We start from the raw sequence: 20,494 nt of genomic DNA on the forward strand, positions 1-20,494 counted from the left end.
CCAGAGAAAATTTTGGTGAGTAGAAAAAGGAGGCAGGCATGAAGACGTGGCATGTTCGATAGACGTATATAATGGGGTCGAGTTTGGGTTAGAGGTACAGAAAATACATGATTAACTTTTTTTTTTTTTTGCCTTCAGTGACTGTTTAAAACTATGTAGGAGGTTTTACTTAGGACCAGCGTTTTAGTTGATGACACTGAATAATGGAATATATTGTTTGAGCCACGTAAATGAGTGAAGTCAGTGTCTCTTACCAGGGAATCACAGGAAGACAAAATAACTAATAAAATTACTTAGTGCCTAACAGTACTGACATGATCACTTTCTAATTCTTTGCTCTCTAGACTTTTATAAATGATGTAGCATCTCTGTTTCCTTGGCTTTCCTAAAATTATTCCACACCTGCCACCTATACCTTGTTTACTTTCTGTTTTTCCCCTTCCTGTCCTTGTGGGATGAGCTTCTCTGTTCTATAGTAAGTTTGGAAATTCTAATTCATTTAGAGGAACAAAGGAGCCTCAAAGTTCCTTTTCTTATGTTTAGTTCTCAATATCTCCTGTTTTGCCATGACATTACGGATCATTTTCATGTGGAAACAAAGATAAAAAGTCTTGTTGGCTAGGCATACTTCTGTGTATCACCAGACCTTTGTTTAAATTTACACTCAAAGATTTCCCCCATATTATATAACAGAGAACAGTCTTAAAACACTGATCACTATAGAACAGGGATCAGCAGCTATGGGCTTCCCTATTTAATGTTTTATTAGAACACAGCCTATCTTTTAATATTTTGTTTCCATAGTATTTACGACCACTTCTGCACTGAAAGGACAGAGTTGAGTAGTTTCAACAGCCTAAAATACTTACTGTCTTGCCATTTGAGAAAAAGTTGGCCAATCACTTGTCTATATTTTATGTAGCTTTAGAGTAGTGGAAAGCAAAGCACTTGGAGAATCTTGTTGTCAAAACATGAAACTTTGAAAAAAACAGTATGCCAGTGGTAAATGATGGAGGAAATGGTAGTTAAATATAACACTACTAGTTAGGTTTTTTCCTTAGATGTTCATCAAATACCAATAGGATTGTAAAGCGTGGTCCTATTCTTGGGTGCTGAATGAAATAGTAGATGCCATTTTTTCCTTCTAAAGGTCGAGTTTTTACAAAGACACAATCTAACCTTGTGAGTCATTACATCTACTATTCATACTGAGGCCAAACACAAATATTTTCAGTTTGTAAAACTAGTTTTCTCACTTGAAGCCTTTTGTAAACTCCTTTGAATATCTAAAGAGAGAGAGTTGGGGCTGATAAAAACTGTTAGGTAGCTAGTTCAAGGTGGTTTAGGTTCAGTTGATAAGCCAGTGACAAAACTGAAGGTGGTGCCTGACAAAACTATAGTCTGTTCTAGCCAGGATTGGGGTTTAGATATTTTCTAGCTCAGAATTAATTTTTTCATACCATATCATCATTTAATGTTTTGTGTTCTTACATGGTAATTCTCTACATGTTATAGCAGTATGCCATTATTAAATGATTAAATTGGTATTAGTTGAACTACTGATGTGGGTAAGTTTAATGTGTGAATTGTAGAAAGGGGCTAAGTTGAAAATTGAGGAACTGTGATATTAGTTCTCAAAATGGAACAATATAGTAAATTGATAGAATTTTTATCTTAGTTTAAAAGGGCAGATGATGTTGATATACTTAAGCTGAAATAAATTGCAGAGATTTTCACTTAGATATTAGATATGGTTCTTACCTGTAATCTGTGTATTTGCCCAGTTTTATTCTCTTAAGACTAATCAGTTTTTTCCTAACTACATTTCTTTTTAGATTCAACTTAACATTTGAGTGGCTCCTGTGGGCCAGTTGTTTTATTGAGCACTTGGAATGCTATGGTTGGATGGCATCACCGACTCAATGGACATGGGTTTGGGTGAACTCTGGGAGTTGGTGATGGACAGGGAGGCCTGGCGTGCTGCGGTTCATGGGGTCGCAAAGAGTCAGACTCGACTGAGCGACTGAAGTGAACTGGAATGCTAAGTTTAAAGAGATGTGGTTGCTGCATTTAGAAGTTCACACCAACCTGAAACAGGACTGGATGTTTTCTTTGATCAGTTTTCCCTAAAACTGTCCAATAAATGAACATTTATGAACCACCTAGTACATGCCAGTCACTGTGCTAATGTATGGCTTGCCCTTAAAGGCAGGAAGCTAATAGACTGGAGGTAGGGAGGTAGGTCAGTTTGATTCCATTCAGTTCAATTTAATGATACTGCTTGGTGAAAATAGTTATAATGTGCAGTATAACCCAAGCCTGCATGAGGGACCAGGGGTGTAAGGGCAGAGAGAACAGCTGTCTTTTCCATTGTCAATGACCTGCCAATGTCACACAGTATTAATACTGGATTTTGACCACTTTATGCCCTGGGACCTGTTGTTACTGTCTGGCTCAAACGTCTTTCCCTACCTCTTTATTTATGGTTTGTTTTATTTTAAGCATGTCTTGGGCAGTTGCTGTGTCTCAGCTGGTATGGTAGCTACTTTCTTCTGTTTTCTTTGATATAGTTTTAGTTATCTGCCTCTTAGAAACTATAATGGCTCTTATTTCCAGTTAGAACAGATCATAGAAATAGCCGGGTCATTCTTATTTGTCATTTCCTGTATCAGCCTGATCATGCTTTGTGATACAGCCATGAAAGTCTACCTGCTGTTCTCCTCTCCCATCTAACCCAAATGACCTTCTTTATTCCTCCTACCAAAAGCTCATCCTGATATGTAAACATTGTAGACTGGTTTTTCCCAGTAACCAATATTATGTCAGTTGCATAACTAACCATGCCAACTTAATGACATACAACAGTGATTTGTTTCCTACCATTCTGTGGTCTGGCTGGGCAGTTTCTGTGTGCTCATTTGTACAACTGTTTTGAGCTGGAGAGCTGGCATGTCTGGCTGTCTATCTCCTGGGGTGCCTCATTCTCTTCCACATGGCCTCGCATTCTCCAGTAGGCTCTACTGACTTATATGGCAGTCTTAGAATAGTATTCCAAGAGAATGAAGGTAGAAAGTTGAAAGACCTCTTGAGTTTTAGGCTTAGAAAATTGCTTGTCACTTCTACCACATTCTCTTGCTCAAAGCAAGTTATAGGCTAGTCTAGATTCAGAGGTGGGGAAATAAACTCCACCTCTCAGATGAAAGTAGCTTCAAAGAATTTGTGGCAACATTATCTACCACACATTACTTGTTAGGAATCTCCAAATGTCATAATTGGTGGCACCTGTGGCTTGGGTCATTGTGGGTGCAGAAATAATAACTCCCCAAAGATTTCTGCTTCCTAATAACTAGAATCTGTGTTAACATACGAGAATGTTACCTTTGGAGATATGATCAAATTAAGGATCATGAGATGGAGAGGTTGTCCTGGATTATCTGGGTGGGTCCAGTATAATCACAAGGGCCCTTATAAGTGAAACAGGTGGGAGAGTTAGTCACAGAAGGAGATGTGACAGTGGAAGTAGAGGTTGGAGTGATCTAATCGCTGACTTTGAAGATAGAAGAAAGGACCGTGGGCTGAAAAATGCGAGTAGCCTCCAGAGGCTAGGTAAGACAAGGATACACATCCCCGATATCCTCCAGAAGGAATGCAGCCCTGGTGACATCTTGATTTGTCCCAGTGAGACTCATTTCAAGCTTCTGACCTCCAAAACCGTAAGATAATAAATCTGTGTTGTTTTAAGCTACTAAGCTTGTAGTAATTTGTTAAAGCAGCAATAGGAAACTAATAACAATGACATGGCCCTGTTTTCAAGATAATTTCCAACAGAAGGAAACACAATAGATTCACTCCAAGAGAATGAGAGTCAGTGGGGACTGGGCTCAGCCTGATTCTGAGCCTTGGTTATAGGCCACACAGCCTTATCTTTCTTGTCTCCATCAGAATCTAGCACCATCAGCTCTCATTATCCCTTGCCTTCTAGTCTGCCAAGATGTTTTACCAAAGGCTTAGAAAAATACTTTTTCTCATGGAAAAAGTTGAATGTGTTACTTTAATCACCTGTAGAGGATTATTTTTCCAAATTGTAGAGAAAATATACTAAAAGACTGTTGCTTTGGCTGTTCATGTGTAAGTCAGAATTAACAGTGCTGCATGACTAGTGTATTTTTTTAAAAAGATTGAATGTAAGAGAAAGAACCACATAATCTTTGATTCAGTTGTTTGCCCTTGCTGTTGTGATCTACTGCCTTTGTATAAAAGAGTGCTAACTTCTAAGACTAGACAAGTAATGTTTTGGGTGATGAATATCTTAGCTTATTAGCTCTTGATTAAAATTTAACTTAGAAAAAATTTCCTACTCTACTGTAAGGTCTTTGACCCTCCGTAATTTCAAGCATAGTCTTAAAAGCAGTAGTATCTTCCATTCACTGCACACCTTAAGAGAAAAGTACTTTGACCTTTGCAACTTGTGATTCTAGGCCTCAAAGTCTAAAATATATTTAAGGATTTCAAGCGGTGAATGTATAACTATACAGTTTGTTCTAATGTCACATATTTTTTTGTTTGTTTCTTTTTTGAGAAGAAACCTGAACCTTAACAAGGCATTCATTCAAAATGAACAAAAACAATCTTTTGAGAACTCCTATGTTGATTTGTGACAAAATAGATTTTTAAAAATCCAATTATGAAGCCCATAAAAATATGTATCAAAAATATGGTACCCAGAGCTTCAAGAATGTCAAAGCTAACAGTATTTTAGAAGGATTATAATTATATAGAATCTGATCAAACGAATAAAATTAAGAAAAACTTTATAGGTTAAAGTAGGACATCAGTTATGAATATACTTCAGTGGATTATTAAGAATGAGTATGTTCTTTGATTTACTTTCCTATAGAACTTCTGATGTTTTTGTCTAAACTTTAACACAATAGCCATTTGCTATATTGGGCTATTTAAAGTTTAAGATTCAAATTATCAGACATCTCTTTGTCCAGTTTCCTTGGCGTTGACATTGACTTGTATGATTTGTCTAGTTGACGATAGTTGATACTGGCCTCGAATGTACAGGATGGCTCATATATGAAGGGACCAGTGCACTCAGTGCTTTTTGACCTGAGATTTTGTTTTGCTTTTTACCTTTTTGTCCTATCTCACTGTTTCTGGTTAGTGGTCACTCACAATCTGGTCACTGATACCCCTGTGTCAAACTCTAGGTGTAACTGACTTCATACACATCCCATTCTTCATTAAGAATAGATAGATTTTCTTAATCCAACCAAACAAAGGATAGAGACTTATTTTCTTGATAAGACCTTTTTATTATGTTAGGAAACTGAGTATCATCTGGTTTCAGAGATATCTTAGCAGTTTTTTGATATCAGTATTGCTAGAAATTCTGTATTCTCTGCCAGAGTCCACAGAGACATTTTGTTGTTTTAATTCATAGTTGCTGTTATTTACTATTGTTATCTCCTACCCTTGCCCTGACATTACATTTTGTTTCTCTCCATCAGTCTCTGTATAGGGCTCACTACTGCTTATCTACGAGCCTGAGACCTGACCCATATCTCATTTTCTTTTTGAGCTTTAACTAATAGGTCTGGCATAGTGTTTTAAGTATTCCTCTCAAGGAAGCTAGACTTCTCTCCCATTTGATCTCAACATCTGGGACAGTCTTTCCCAGCCTAGTGTTGGTAGAAGGGAACTGGAGGCAGACTGGAGCAGAGGACGTTGTGGCAGAAGAACAAAATAACCTACTACTGAGGTACTACGTATGTAGCACCTCATGTAGTACCATGGACTTTCATTTTTTTAGAGCTTCTACTTATTTTGGGGGAGATAATGTTTAATGTATTCTAAGAACACTTGAACTATGAACATGAATTCATGCCTGGTTTTACACTACCTACTAATTGAGTGCCTTTGGGCAGTTAACCTCTCTGAACCTTTAGTGCATCCTAAGATGAAAGTGTTAGGATCTTCCTAAAATTAAATGATGTGTGTTATGGACTTTAAGTACTATCTTGTTTATTTAATACTAGCTGCTGCTGTCATTATCTGAGAATTGGCTCTAGGTTTTTATTGCACTGTCAGAAAAAAGAAGAGTGCTGATTTCAGTAAAAGATTAGTTTTGTAACATATATTACCTGATCTGCATTACCCCCCCCCAACACTCTGATTTACCCTTGGAATGTGCTTAAGGAAAGGTCAAAACTCTTTTAAGAATTTGGTTACTCATTTTTTTTTTTTTTTTAAGATTTATTTACTCCTTCCCCCCCCAGCTGTGCTGGGTCTTTGTTGCTACACGCAGGCTTTCTCTCGTTGGAGTGAGCGGGGGCTGCTGTTTGTTGTGGCGCATGGGCTTTAGTAGTTGCAGCATGAGGGCTTTGTTGCTCCACATCATGTGGGATCTTCCCCGACCAGGGATTGAACCTGTGTCTGCTGCACTGGCAGGTTTATTTTTAACCACTGGACTACCAGAGAAGGCCAGGTACTCATATTCTTATAGAATGTATTATTTTAAACATGGGAGTTTTGTCAGCGGATGGTAGTGAGGGTTGCACAACAATGTGAATGTACTTAATGGTGCAGAACTCCATACACTTAAAATGGTAATTTTTATGTTATGTACATTTTCAGTTCAGTTCAGTCACTCAGTCGTGTCCGACTCTTTGTGACCCCATCCATGAATTGCAGCACGCCAGGCCTCTCTGTCCATCACCAACTCCCGGAGTCTACCCAAACCCATGTCCATCGAGTCGGTGATGCCATCCAACCATCTCATCCTCTATTGTCCCCTTCTCCTCCTGCCCCCAATCCTACCCAGCATTAGGGTCTTTTCCAATTAGTCAACTCTTCGCATGAGGTGGCCAAAGTATTGGAGTCTCAGCTTCAACATCAGTCCTTCCAATGAACACCCAGGATTGATCTCCTTTAGGATGGATTCATTGGATCTCCTTGCAGTCCAAGGGACTCTCAAGAGTCTTCTCCAACACCACAGTTCAAAAGCATCAATTCTGCGGCACTCAGCTTTCTTCACCGTCCAACTCTCACATCCATACATGGCCACTGGAAAAACCAGAGCCTTGACTAGACGGACTTTTGTTGGCAAAGTAATGTCTCTGCTTTTTAATATGCTATCTAGGTTGGTCATAACTTTCCTTCCAAGGAGTAAGCGTCTTAATTTCATGGCTGCAATCACCATCAGCAGTGATTTTGGAGCCCAAGAAAGTAAAGTCAGCCACTGTTTCCCCATCTATTTGCCATGAAGTGATGGGACCAGATGCCATGATCTTAGTTTTCTGAATGTTGAGCTTTAAGCCAACTTTTTCACTCTCCTCTTTCACTTTCATCAAGAGGCTTTTTAGTTCCTCTTTACTTTCTGCCATAAGGGTGGTGTCATTTGCATATCTGAGGTTATTGATATTTCTCCCGGCAATCTTGATTCCAGCTTGTGCTTCTTCCAGCCCAGCGTTTCTCATGATGTACTCTGCATATAAGTTAAGTAAGCAGGGTGACAATATACAGCCTTGACATACTCCTTTTCCTATTTGGAACCAGTCTGTTCCATGTCCAGTTCCAACTGTTGCTTCCTGACCTGCATACAGGTTTCTCAAGAGACAGGTCAGGTAGTCTGGTATTCCCATCTCTTTCAGAATTTTCCACAGTTTATTGTGATACACACAGTCAAAGGCTTTGGCATAGTCAATAAAGCAGAAATAGATGTTTTTCTGGAACTCTCTTGCTTTTTCGATGATCCAGTGGATGTTGGCAATTTGATCTCTGGTTCCTCTGCCTTTTCTAAAACCAGCTTGAACATCTGGAAGTTCACGGTTCACATATTGCTGAAGTCTGGCTTGGAGAATTTTGAGCATTACTTTACTAGCGTGTGAGATGAGTGCAATTGTGCGGTAGTTTGAGCATTCTTTGGCATTGCCTTTCTTTGGGATTGGAAGGAAAACTGACCTTTTCCAGTCCTGTGGCCCCTGCTGAGTTTTCCAAATTTGCTGACATATTGAGTGCAGCACTTTCACAGCATCATCTTTCAGGATTTGAAACAACTCAACTGGAATCCCATCACCTCCACTAGCTTTGTTCGAAGTGATGCTTTCTAAGGCCCCCTTGACTTCACATTCCAGGATGTCTGGCTCTAGGTGAGTGATCACACCATCGTGATTATCTGGGTCGTGAAGATCTTTTTTGTACAGTTCTTCTGTGTATTCTTGCTACCTCTTCTTAATATCTTCAGCTTCTGTTAGGTCCATAGCATTTCTGTCCTTTATCATGCCCATCTTTGCATGAAATGTTCCCTTGGTAACTCAATTTTCTTGCAGAGATCTCTAATCTTTCCCACTCTGTTGTTTTCCTCTATTTCTTTGCATTGATTGCTGAGGAAGGCTGTCTTATCTCTCCTTGCTGTTCTTTGGAACTCTGCATTCAAATGGGAATATCTTTCCTTTTCTCCTTTGCTTTTCGCTTCTCTTCTTTTCACAGTTTTGTAAATTAGTTACTTACTATTTCTAATACAAAGATCTTGCATTGGTGATTTGAGTACTTTCAGGTTATTAGAACAATAATCATTCCGTGGGGCCTTATGAAAGGAATAAAATATTGTAACGGCACTGCTGTCAACTTGTAAGTGTAAAACACACGTGCATATAGTGTTTAGTATCATTGTCTGCTGCTGCTGCTGCTAAGTCGCTTCAGTCGTGTCCGACTCTGTGTGACCCCATAGATGGCAGCCCACCAGGCTCCCCTGTCCCTGGGACTCTCCAGGCAAGAATACTGTAGTGGGTTGCCATTTCCTTCTCCAATGCATGAAAATGAAAAGTGAAAGTGAAGACGCTCAGTCGTGTCCAACTCTTAGCGACCCTATGGACCGCAGCCTACCAGGCTCCTCCGTCCATGGAATTTTCCAGGCAAGAGTACTGGAGTGGGCTGCCATTGCCTTCTCCGGTATCATTGTCTAGTTGCTGTTACAACTAATTACTCTCCTCTGAATAGAGGAGAAAGGAATCTATTACTATGGGGATCATTCACATCATAGAGAATTAGGACTCATTAAGTACCCTTTTACATTTTCCAGGTAATTTTTCGAAGAAATACCTCAGCTTCATTCTTTTGTAAGTGGCAGACTCTTTCATACTATCTATTTCTAGAGGTTTATCAAATTACTGTAGAGAAAGCAACTCAGTCTTAAATTACAACTGTTATTTTAGAATGTTGCCTTTGTTTAGAGTAGAAAATCTTTAGGTTCAGCTCATTGGATCAGCTTAAGTTATGGAGGAACACTTCCTTTGTTGAATAATCTAGAATCAGTGGATTTTCTGGGAACTTTAGCTACTCAGAAAATAATCAAGAACTGATAAGGAAGCAAAAATGTATAAAAGCAAAGAGTTTTTTAAAAATTAAATTCTATCCACTTTTTAGGTATCACATATTTTTGTATGTGAAATACTATGCTCTCAGTCTCTTCATGTTTAGCATGATTCTACCAAAGTCAGGTTACTGAATCAGTTATCTGTTGCTTTGTAATAAAAACTGTGAAAAGTTGATGTCTTAAAACAACATTCATTTTATCACAGTTCTACAGTTTTGTCAGGCCTTAGAAGGAATAGCTCATCTCTGTTCTTGATATGCTGGAGCAGCTCGATTGGGGCTGGAGGATTTATTTCTAAGGTGACTCAAGTCATTTGGCTAGCTGGCATGTTGTTGCTGACTACCATCTGGGAGATAAGCTGAGGCTATTGCTCAAGTCCTGAGTTTTCTTCCATGTGGATAGTTAGATTCTAATAGAAAAATGGTGGCTGGGTTCCAAGAGACAGTATTTTTATGGAAGATACTTAATGGAAGATTCCACTTCTTGGAAGAAGTGTTCCAAGAGGATGAGTCTTATTGTAATTAATAAATATTTGCTAATATGCCACTGACCAGAGGCAGTCACATCGCCAAGATGATATGGGAAGGAAATGGCAGTTCATTCCAGTATTCTTGCCTGGAAAACCGCATGGATAGAGGAGCCTAGTAGGCTACCATCCATGGGGTCGCAGGAGTCAGACACGACTTAGCTACTTCACCACCACCACCACAGGAAGATATGGAGGATACAGAAAGAAAGATACCAAGAGACATTGTTTACTGTAAGCCACCAAAGTAATAGCCTCCTTCAGTTATGTACCTTCTCTGTCTACAGCAAAGTAGCCTCTCTGAAGGACATTTGGAAACCTTAACATTCATAGCTTTTGACCCACTAATTTTACCTTTAGGGGTTTGTTCTAAGGAAAGTGTCAGTTCTCCAGATCTATACTAAGGCTTCATCTAGCTTTCACCCAGTACATTTTACCCAGGGTCAGATAACTGGTTGATGCTGGAGTTGGGATTTAAAACCAGGTTGTCTGGTTCCAGAGCTGTGTGCTTTAACCATGTCCTATATCTCTCAGGTAGATGATATCTGTATACAATCATGTTAACAATATCAAATGAGAAGCTAGTATTTTTAATAAGAATAAAATCTGTATATATAAAATCTGAAAGGATATACAGTTGGTGCTTAAACAACATGGGTTTGAACTGCACGGGTCCTCTTATTTATGAATTTTTTTCAATAGTAAATACTAGAGGACTACACAATCCGTGGTCAGTTGAATCTGTGGATGCAGAACTGCAAATATGGAGGAACCATGTATACAGAGGACCAGCTATAAATTATACTTGGATTTTCAACTCTCACGAGGGTCGGTGTTCCTAACCTCCAGCATTGTTCAAGGGTCAGTCATGTCTTAGAATGACATATCTGCAAATGAGCATGTACCACCGTTCTTTTTCTTTTTTTGGTATGGATACTTTCTATGAGCCTGCATATGCAAACTTAACCTAATACATTCATCTGTATATGTTTTATGTCTGTTTTGTTTCTACCCTGATTACTTTATTGTGGGCCTCCACCCTTTCATCTAAACGGTAATAAATCTATAATGAATTATAACTGATAAAGGTTTTAAGTCTTGGAAGACTACTTTGCTCTCCTCTATCCAACCCCCTAGTTTTATGCTGTAAATATCTCTTAAGGAGGATTTTTTTAGATCTCTGTAATCCATATGTGCCTGGTAATGCATACATAGAAGTTTAGAATACACTTACTGAAAAGGGCTTCTTTTATTTTTATTTATTATATTTACTTTTGGCTATGCTTGATCTTCATAGTTGTGCAGGCTTTCTCTAGTTACGGTGAGTAGGGGCTTCGTTTTGGTGCATGGGCTCCTCATTGCTGTGGCTTCTTTTACTGTGGAGCACGGGCTCCAGGGTGCCTAGGCTTCAGTAATTGTGGTGCAAGGGCTTAGTTGCCTTGTGGCACATAGAATCTTCCTGGATCAGGGATCAAACCCTTGTCTCTTGCATTGCCAGATGGATTCTCAACCACCAGACCACCAGGGAAGTCCAGAGCTTCTTAACTAGTATTCTTTCACTGATTTCTACATTATAGTTTTATTTTTGATGACTTTGCATCCCATTTCCATTGTTCTCATAGTGTCAGTTCCAAATCCTTGAGGATATAAAATATTGCCCCCCCAAAAAAAAATAAAAAATAAAATAAAATAAATAAAATAAAATATTGCCCATGTCTGTCCTGGCTAAACTAGAATCACTGGGGATCATACAGATTCCTAAGCACCCAGTATTCTGTTTCACCTTTAATAAGTCTAGGGCAGTGATTCTTGACCATGGTTGTATCCTAGAATCACCTAAAAATACTGTTGTTTGGAGTCCAACCCATACTAATTTGAATGAGATTCTCTAGATGAGGGTGTGGGGATGGGAGTGTGTTTAAAACCTCTTGAAGTGATTCTTACAATTAGGCAAGTTGGAAAGAGATGGAAAATAGTTTTGCACTTTAAAAATTGTTCAAAATAGGTCTTATGCTATTAATAGGCAGTTTTCTTTCAGCAGAAGCTTGTAGGATTATGTAAGTGTTCAAGAACTGTTAAGAACAAATTTTCCTTTACAGTAGAATTATTACTGCACAATTTCATTGAAGATCTTGCTTGAGCTCACAAATAAATCTTGTCATTCACAAATGAAGAATATGGACAAGGTAGAAGACATACATGAAATTACTTGGTTTATACATTAAACTAGTCTCGATAATGTCTTCTCTACTGTTTCAGAAATTATACCATATAGGATACTTCTTTTAAAATGACAGGAAATTGTATCACTGGAAGGCCATGTCCTTATTTAAAAAAAGAAACTAAACACAATACCTTGGCTTAATGACAATCTACATTTCAAAGGTTCTCCAGACTAAAAGCTTATTCTTTGCTTAAATGACTTCTCCCAAGCCATATTTAGAGTTCATCTAGGTTATAAACCATATCTCCAGTTATTCATGCTGTTCCAGATTGGGTAAAACAAGTATCAAAAGTACTGAAGGGCGAGGTAATAGCTTAAGCACTTCTCAGCTTATCCTTTATCTCTAGATGTAGATATTTGAAGAAATACAGCCTTTTAATGAGAACTGAAGTGAGGCATCCATTTACATCTCTTAGGATTGGCTGAATAGAGTATGGCCTATTGAGTATACTTTTGATGTCGTTGCCAGTCTCTTTTTTCAAATGTACACATGACACTATCTGAAGAAATGCTAGAAACACCTAGTAAACATTTTTCGAATATCTATTGTTAAGCTATATTCAGGTGACCACATTTTGAGGCTTGGTTTTCTGCTTGGCTATCAGTGATAATCAGGTTACATATTGGGTATCTGTGAGCTGCTGACTTTGATAGGTCAGCTTGTGTAAGTGTGTAAGACCTAGGTCTTTGGAGACCAGTAATGTGGCCATTTCCTCTGTTTGAACGTGAAGGGAGCACTTGTTTTAGAGCTCTGTACCATGGTTTCAAAATCTGTTCTGTAGTGTATAATGTCCATTGGAATTCCTGATGGTTTTACCCTGTGTGGTTAGTAATACCTTGTGGGAAATGACTAGTATTCTCTTTTATATAAATAGCAGTTTGAGAGTATCAGACATATAAGCATCTCTCATAACATTTTATCCCTTTGGAGTTTTGTTTTTGATAAGTTATTAGGAAAAGTAAAGAGCAACAGAATAATTTTGAACAGGGTTGTGTGTGTTGGTATGTGTTAGTCACTCAGTCGTGTCTGACTCTTTGTGACTCCATGGACTGTAGCCCGCCAGGCTCCTCTGTCTGTGGAATTCTCCAGACAAGAATACCAGAGTGGGTAGTCGTTCCCTTCTCCAGGGGATCTTCCTGACTAAGGGATTGAACCCAGGTCTCCTGCATTGCAGGTGGATTCTTTACCTTCTGAGCCACCAGGGAAGCCCTGAATAGGGTTACTCTTGTTCCTTTCTAGTTTCTGAATGTCCCAGGTTTCTTATATAATGATTAGTCCATCACCTTTTCATAAGCTACACAGAAGCTTAAGAATTGCCCTGAATTTTGCATAGGATAAGTAACAAATATCTATGGCTTCATTCTAGCCAAGTAGACTATAAGTCTTAATTTTTCTGAATCAACAAATTGCACACATAATGTACTTACACATCTGTGTGTTCACACTGTATCTGGCAGAATGGGGTTTTCCTGCAATAAGCCAGTCTCTGTCCTAATGGTTAAAGTCAGGCAGATAACTTCTCCTAAAAGTAAATTCTCTAAGAATTCATTCTGTGCTTTGCCAGTTCCATAGGTTTAAATTTAGCTGGGTAAATTCCAAATGGCACTAAATTTTACTATGAAAGGTAAGTGCAAGGGAAAAAAAAACACCTCAATATAAGAGGGAAAAAAAGTAACTTTGCATGGGAGGGATCTAACTGACCTCACCTTCACCGAGTGATCAAACAGCAGGACAAGCTGACATTGCGTTCTTTCTGATGTGGGGTACTGAGAAGGCTTCAGTATTCCTGCCGATAGGAACATTCCTGACAAAGATGAACAACCTGGAACTGGTCATGAGGAAAAGGACAAACTCAGGGGTATAATATCTCTCAAATATCTGGCCTGCACTCTTTAAAATTGTCACTGTCTTAAATGGCGAAAGGGCAGGAGGATTACTCTAGATTAAAGAAGACTTAAAAACCTAACAAGGCATATATACTATAAATAAGCTACAGGGATATATTGTATAGCACAAGGAATATAGTCAGTATTTTATAATCACTTTAAATAGGGTATAATCTCTAAAAAATCTTGAATCACTATGTTGTACATAGTTATAGTTAAAACTGTGTTATAGTTAGGGCTTTCCAGGTGGCTCAGTGGTAAAGAATCCACAGGAGACGTAGGTTCGATCCCTGGGTTGGGAAGATCCCCTGGAGAAGGAAATGGCAATCCTGTTTGGTATTCTTGCCTGGGGAATACCATGGACAGAGCAGCCTGGTGGGTTATAGTCCCTGGGGTCGCAAATGAGTTGGACATGACTTAGCGATTGAGCACACACACATAGTTAAAACATAGTTAAGACTGTGTTACAGGTTTCCCCAAAAATGTTATTAAATAGTGGTGACATTTAACTAGGATTTGGCTTATAATGATTAACAGAAGCATATTTTGAATGTAGAATAAAATAGATTTTATAGACTTTATGGATTCCAAGCAGCCAATTTAACTTTTGGGGGGCAGATGATAATTCTCTGCTTTTTAAATGTTAGTTTGGGCCACAGCCCTGACATAGCTTTAAATTATTGTTAATTTGCAGTTTCTTATATATATGACAATGGTTAATGTAAATATTTATAGGTACCTCTGTCTTTGCTTTGCCAGACATTCATAACTCCATGAATGGAATTGAAAAGTCTAAAATAAACCAAGGTTACTCAAACTCACTTTCAGCATTCACTAATATCACATACTTACACAAATAGCTGCCAGGTGTGGCTTAGTTTATGGTTTTTGCCTAATGATTGGCTTTAATTTTGCCTGTCTCTGGTCACTGTTCCTCAAATGCTGTTATTTCATACAAATGGCTGAGTTTGACACTTTTACCTGTTAGGTAAAATGACCTATAGATGGAGGGAAATAGTAGTTTCTACTTTATGCTCAGCTTGAGAAACTAGAGCAACTTTTCTTAAAATTTGAATGTAAGGATGAAAAAATACTAAATCTTGCCTTTTAAGTTTCAAAAGTTTTAGTCATCTTAACATCGTTAAGTCTGATTTACATTTAATTTCAGAATTCAGCACTTATTTCTCTCTGGATAAGTCAGAAGCATTTTAAGTGATATCCAAAAGAAAAACTTGAAAGAGTTTTTGCTATAATTTGCCTCAGTCTGTCTCTTTCCCATACTCTTCAAGCAGATAAAACTTAAAACTAGCTAGAACCAGCCCTTTTTCTTTCTAAGGAATAATTGACATATTAGTTTCAAGTGTACACCATAATGATTTGATATTTGTATACATTGTAAAAACAAGTCTAGTTAATATATAGCATCATACATAGTTACTAAAAAATAAATAAATAAATAATGCTTTTGTGTGAATAAGAATGAGCCAACTTTTCATGCTGCCCTTTAGTGTGTATGTAGGTAACCTGTTGAATTCATAGTAACTTCTCTGTTATTTTTTTTAAAAATATATTCCTGTTCAGAGATGTTTATTAACTCCTGGTGCTTACCAAGGGAGATACCTTAATGAGATATTTAGGCTTTCAGTTTTATTTTCCACCATCTCCTATGGTTTAGAATGTATAAGAATTACTTCCTGAATACACTGTTTTCTTCTCTGCATGTAGTTCATGGTATTTTCATCGTTCTCAACTGTCTTCCTGTAGTATGGCTGACTCCATATGTTAAAAGAATACTGACCAAATCAATTATCAGTTTCTTTATGCTTTTTAAAAATATTATACAAATGGTATCATACTATAGATGCTGTTCCGAAACTTCCTAAACTTAACACATCTCAGGGAAGCTTCCTGATCAGTCTTTGGCTGAGTTACATTTTGTAAAACTGTATAATATTTCATTTTATATTTGTAGCAGTTTAATAAGATTTTCAGTTTCTGGGCCCTTTTTTTTTTTTGCTATTATATAAATGATGTTCAAGTGAATTTCTATGCACTGATACCTTTTTGCATATGTGGAAATATTCATAGAATAATTCTTGGTGGAATCGGCTCAAAAGATAATATGCATTTAAAAGAGTGATAGATATCACCAAAATGCCCTTCTTTAAGGTTATTTTCACTATTAGCAGTAAGTTTTTTAGATGCTTATCTATCTTCACCATCATTGGGTATTAAAATTGAATACCCGTTGGGTATTAAAATTGAATACCTGTCTGATAAATGATAAATGAAAATGACTGTCATTTCTTGTGTGAGTGAAGTTTAACGTTATTGACATAGTTTTTCTGTCAGTTTATTCATCTTTATCTTTTACTAGTTTTTAAGTTCTTTACATTTTAATGAAATTACCTCTTTGTTTTATATTGCAGATATTTGTCTACAGTTTGTGGTCTTTCAACTTTGTTTTTGTTTATGGTGTATAGTGTTTTTATACTATTTGCTTATAACCAAATATATTATAAGCTTCATAAGGGCCAAGACTGCATTTTACTCATCATTATATTCCGCATCTTATTTAGCACTGTGCCCTTTTGTGGACGTTCTAAACTGTAATAATAGTTGAATCCTTCCAAAGCTGTAGGAGAAAAACATTACTCTTACTCTTTTCTCTTTAGAAAAACAAAGTACACTATTTTATAAGGGTTAAATAAGTTGAAAGTTACCAATCATGAGAGTTTGTAATTAAAAGTGATAGTTCAGTGGCTTAAACAAAAAAAACCTCAGCATCTTTTATTTGTATGCTGATCAATTTGAATTGAAAGTCCTTGTGATGATCAAGGAGAAGTTAACAGGCACACTTACCACTCTAAATGTAATGGGCAAATAATAAAATTATTTGATATGACTTTATCAAAACTCTAAAGCAGTCTTCATATAAAGAGAAATAGCCAGCTGAGAAAACTATGAAATTTTGTTAAACCATGATCCTTTTTTAATATATAATCTTCAGTCTATTACCTAGTCATAGAAAGGAATGGACTTTTTCTCCCTCCCACTACCCATCTATTAAAGCGAATCAGATATAATCATGAGTGTGTCAAAAGTTCAAAAGGGAAAATGGACGTAAAATGAGCTGAATTGGCATTCTTCCCTCAACATTGTACCTGTAAGCTTGATATGTTGTTTCAGAGATTAACTTTATAGACTTCCGTACCCAGAAGTATGAAAATTCTTAGGGAACTCTTTTCACAAGCTTGATCTTAACATACTGAATAAAGAGAGCAGCTAATCCCTTTTGTAAGGTAATTTGAGAGGAGGGAATTCAAAATGTAAAATCTCACCTGCAGAAAACACTCTATTCTGTAAAGGCCTTTCTATCTTTAGACACTTACAAAGACTTAATATTTTAGTGTGGAAGGGTGAACTTGGTTAAAAAGCCAATGGGTGAAATTAGAGAGAAATAATCCAGTGCTTTCTTTCTGGGAATTACCATCTTGCTCTCCAGGGGACCTAATTTTATTCCCTGTGGGTAATGAGAATACCCCTCTTGTACAGCAAGCCAGCATCTCTAAATATAAGCTTGACTTTTAGTATAATAAGAGTCTTGTTAGGTGCAATTTTGCTCTTAGTCATTAATACAATGAACAAATGTTGTGGTTACCTGGGAAAGAAAATTCAAGTGCTTTTAAACCTCTTGTGAGATTTGGTTTCATGCTTGAAATCTATACAGTGTTATGCCCAATAGCATCTGTAGAAGATTCCAAGCTATAATGTGTACAACATAGAGAAGTTAATACATGTTGGAAAAATTGAAACCACTACCAAACGGATTTAAGGTCCTGAATAAAAAGCTTTTCTTTTACTAAATGACACTTACTAGGGCATTAAGTTTAACAAGTGATTGGAATTTTCTTAGGGGGAATTTTACATGATGATGATGATGTCTCTGTTAAGAAGTCAGTCTTTCCTTCCGGTGGCACTTTTTCTTTTCAGCTTTAATACAGTTTGTATTAAATACAGCTTTAATACAAGTGCAAAGACCGGGTAAAGAACAAAATATAATCTGAGAGTATATAGTATTTTTTTTTTTTCCCCCACGGGAGAAAGACAACTTTTATTCTTTCAAGAAAATGCCAGAGAGTATATAGTATTAAATAGCATTTTCAGTATATTATGGCATTAATTATGTTTGGTCATTTGCACCAACTTTGTGATATGTGCAATTAAAATCTATTCTTGATTCTAAAGTTGTAATGGTATACAGTTTCTGCTAATAGTTCTTGATCATAAATCATTTAAAATTGTATTTGGTAGTATATTTTTTTTTTAGGGTCAGTAAAAGATCTAAACTTGTTACTTTAAGTTTAGAATTTGACAGAAGTGGTCTTTCTTGTAAAGAACAGTCTTCCATTCCGATGTTACCTTAAAGTACTGGGCATTATGTTTTCAGTTCCTAAAGTTGCCCTCAGTCTGAAAGCTCTGGATAGGTGGACCTTATGTGTATGACTCCTAATTTCCTGTTGACAGTAAGAGCACATTGTGCTCTTTCCCTGCTGTTTTTTGGCTTTTTTAAGAAGACCATTAAGAATAATCGTCCCTTATTCTTTTCTTTCATTATGAAACTTCTAATCTAGTCATAATAACAAAATATTTTGTATTTCATTTCAAACTAGTAAGCTCTGTTTCCCTTATAAGCATTGTATACTAAACTGTATAGCAATCAGAGCTCGCTTCATCGCACTCCTCTGACATTTTTACCACTTACTGAAAATAGAAAAAATGACCTGTATTTATGTAACTGACCTCAGGAAGAATGACATCCAAAAGCATATGTACAAACGTGCATTTAAAAAATTGTATTCTGGTATATGTAACATACTTTTTAACAGCTAAGCTTTATTAAAGGTAAAATGTCATCTTAAAAACTTATGATTTATGATTTTCTTATCTTAAGGCAACCGGGCTTGTCATTTTATCAGTTTGACAACAGATTCTTCCCTACCCCCAGCTTGTTTGAAATTCCTGTAGGATGCTTCAGTTTAGGAGTGATTTTTTTATTTGTTTCAGACAAATCTGCCTATTTTCAAGCTGAAGGAATCTACCGTTAGAAGAAGATACAGTGACTTTGAATGGCTGCGAAGTGAACTAGAAAGAGAGAGCAAGGTAAGAATTATTTATAATATTACTTTAAAGCAAAACATTCCAAATTTTAATGTTTAAGACCTCTCAGGAAAATAATCTTGAATAAAATGAGTAAAAGCAATTTTTCCTCCCCAAATAGTTCAATTTCATTTTCTTTCCTAGGAGATGGGGAAGTGTGTAGTTTTTCCTTAGAACTCTTCCTTGTCACGTCTACTTCAGTGGCCCATGGAAGCCTTTGCTGACTCACACTTACATGACACTTCTTAGAACTTTCTTGCTATTGCTTCCTTCCTTTTTCTCGTCTTCCTGTTCACTTTCTCCTCCCACCTTTGCTAAGTTTCTCTTCTCAGTACATCTCCTATTGCATTGTATTTGCAGTTTTGTTTTTTTTGACTGACTCTACATTTTTTTTTTATCATCACACATTATGTAACAGAAATATCATAAACCAGTACTTACCTTAATCTGTATGATAGATGCTAATAATTCTCAGATTCACTTTTTAAATGACGGCCATGATCTACCCTTAGGTTGCTACCTGCAGTTTTAGAACACTGTTACATATCCTGGTAAGAACTGTCTTCTCTTAGAAGAAAATTTGGTGGCTTTGGCTGCAAAATAGAGAAAACAAAGTCTCATTCTAATGTCTCTTATTTCAGCCCTATGTCAGAATGACATACATAGCATGGAGTCTTGCAAAGAACCCTCAGAATGACGAAAAGTACACTCAAGAGACTAGCTTGTGCTTCCTTCTGAAGCATACTAAGATAGGAAAAAAAGGAAGTCTTTCTTAACCAGATAAATGTGGCTGGATACAAGAGCAACATATACAAGTCATAGCATTCCATGAAAAATGGAAAAATAGTTTTACTCTGAAGAATAGCCAAGTATAAAATATTTCCAAGTAAAACTGAAAGTATAAGGCCCATGTAAAGAAAACCTTAAAACTTTATTGAAAGGCAAAAAGAAGACCTTATAAACAGAAATACTACATTCCTGGTTTGGAATATTCACTTCTGAAGATTCATTTACTCTACAAATATTTGAGAGTTCATTCTATATGTTATATGAGTTGCAGATAGAACTGTGAACAAATGAAGGTGCCCACTTTTCTGGCACTTTATTGGGTAAGTCGGGGTGGTGGTGAAAAGGAAACCAGAAAAAAAGAGTAAGATTATATAATATGTCAGATGGTAATATGCTCTAAAAAAAAAAAAAATCTAAGGAAAATAGAGAGTGCTAGTCTCATATAGGATGGTCAAGGGAAGGCCTCACTTAGAGCTGGCATTTTAGCAGTAGACCCAACAGAAATAAGGAAGTATCTCCTAACTTA

The 20,494-nt window shown here is 36.9% G+C and overlaps 1 protein-coding gene across 5 annotated transcripts in view; it reads left to right on the forward strand.

Moving 5' to 3' along the window:
* SNX3 (sorting nexin 3) overlaps positions 1–20,494 on the forward strand; it is a 37,124-nt gene that overhangs the window by 7,796 nt on the left and 8,834 nt on the right. For 4 of the 5 annotated variants that reach the window (XM_081526821.1, XM_081526825.1, XM_081526822.1 and 1 more), the window contains exon 2: positions 19,087–19,182. The exons of the other annotated variant lie outside the window; for it this stretch is intronic. In XM_081526821.1, coding sequence (XP_081382947.1) covers positions 19,087–19,182 — 96 coding nt within the window. The remainder of the gene's footprint in view (positions 1–19,086; positions 19,183–20,494) is intronic. 5 annotated transcript variants of the gene reach the window in all.

Source organism: Giraffa tippelskirchi, chromosome 9 (genome assembly GCF_054371585.1).
Source record: "Giraffa tippelskirchi isolate mGirTip1 chromosome 9, T2T-mGirTip1v1.2.pri, whole genome shotgun sequence".
NCBI classification, from domain to species: Eukaryota; Metazoa; Chordata; class Mammalia; order Artiodactyla; family Giraffidae; genus Giraffa; species Giraffa tippelskirchi.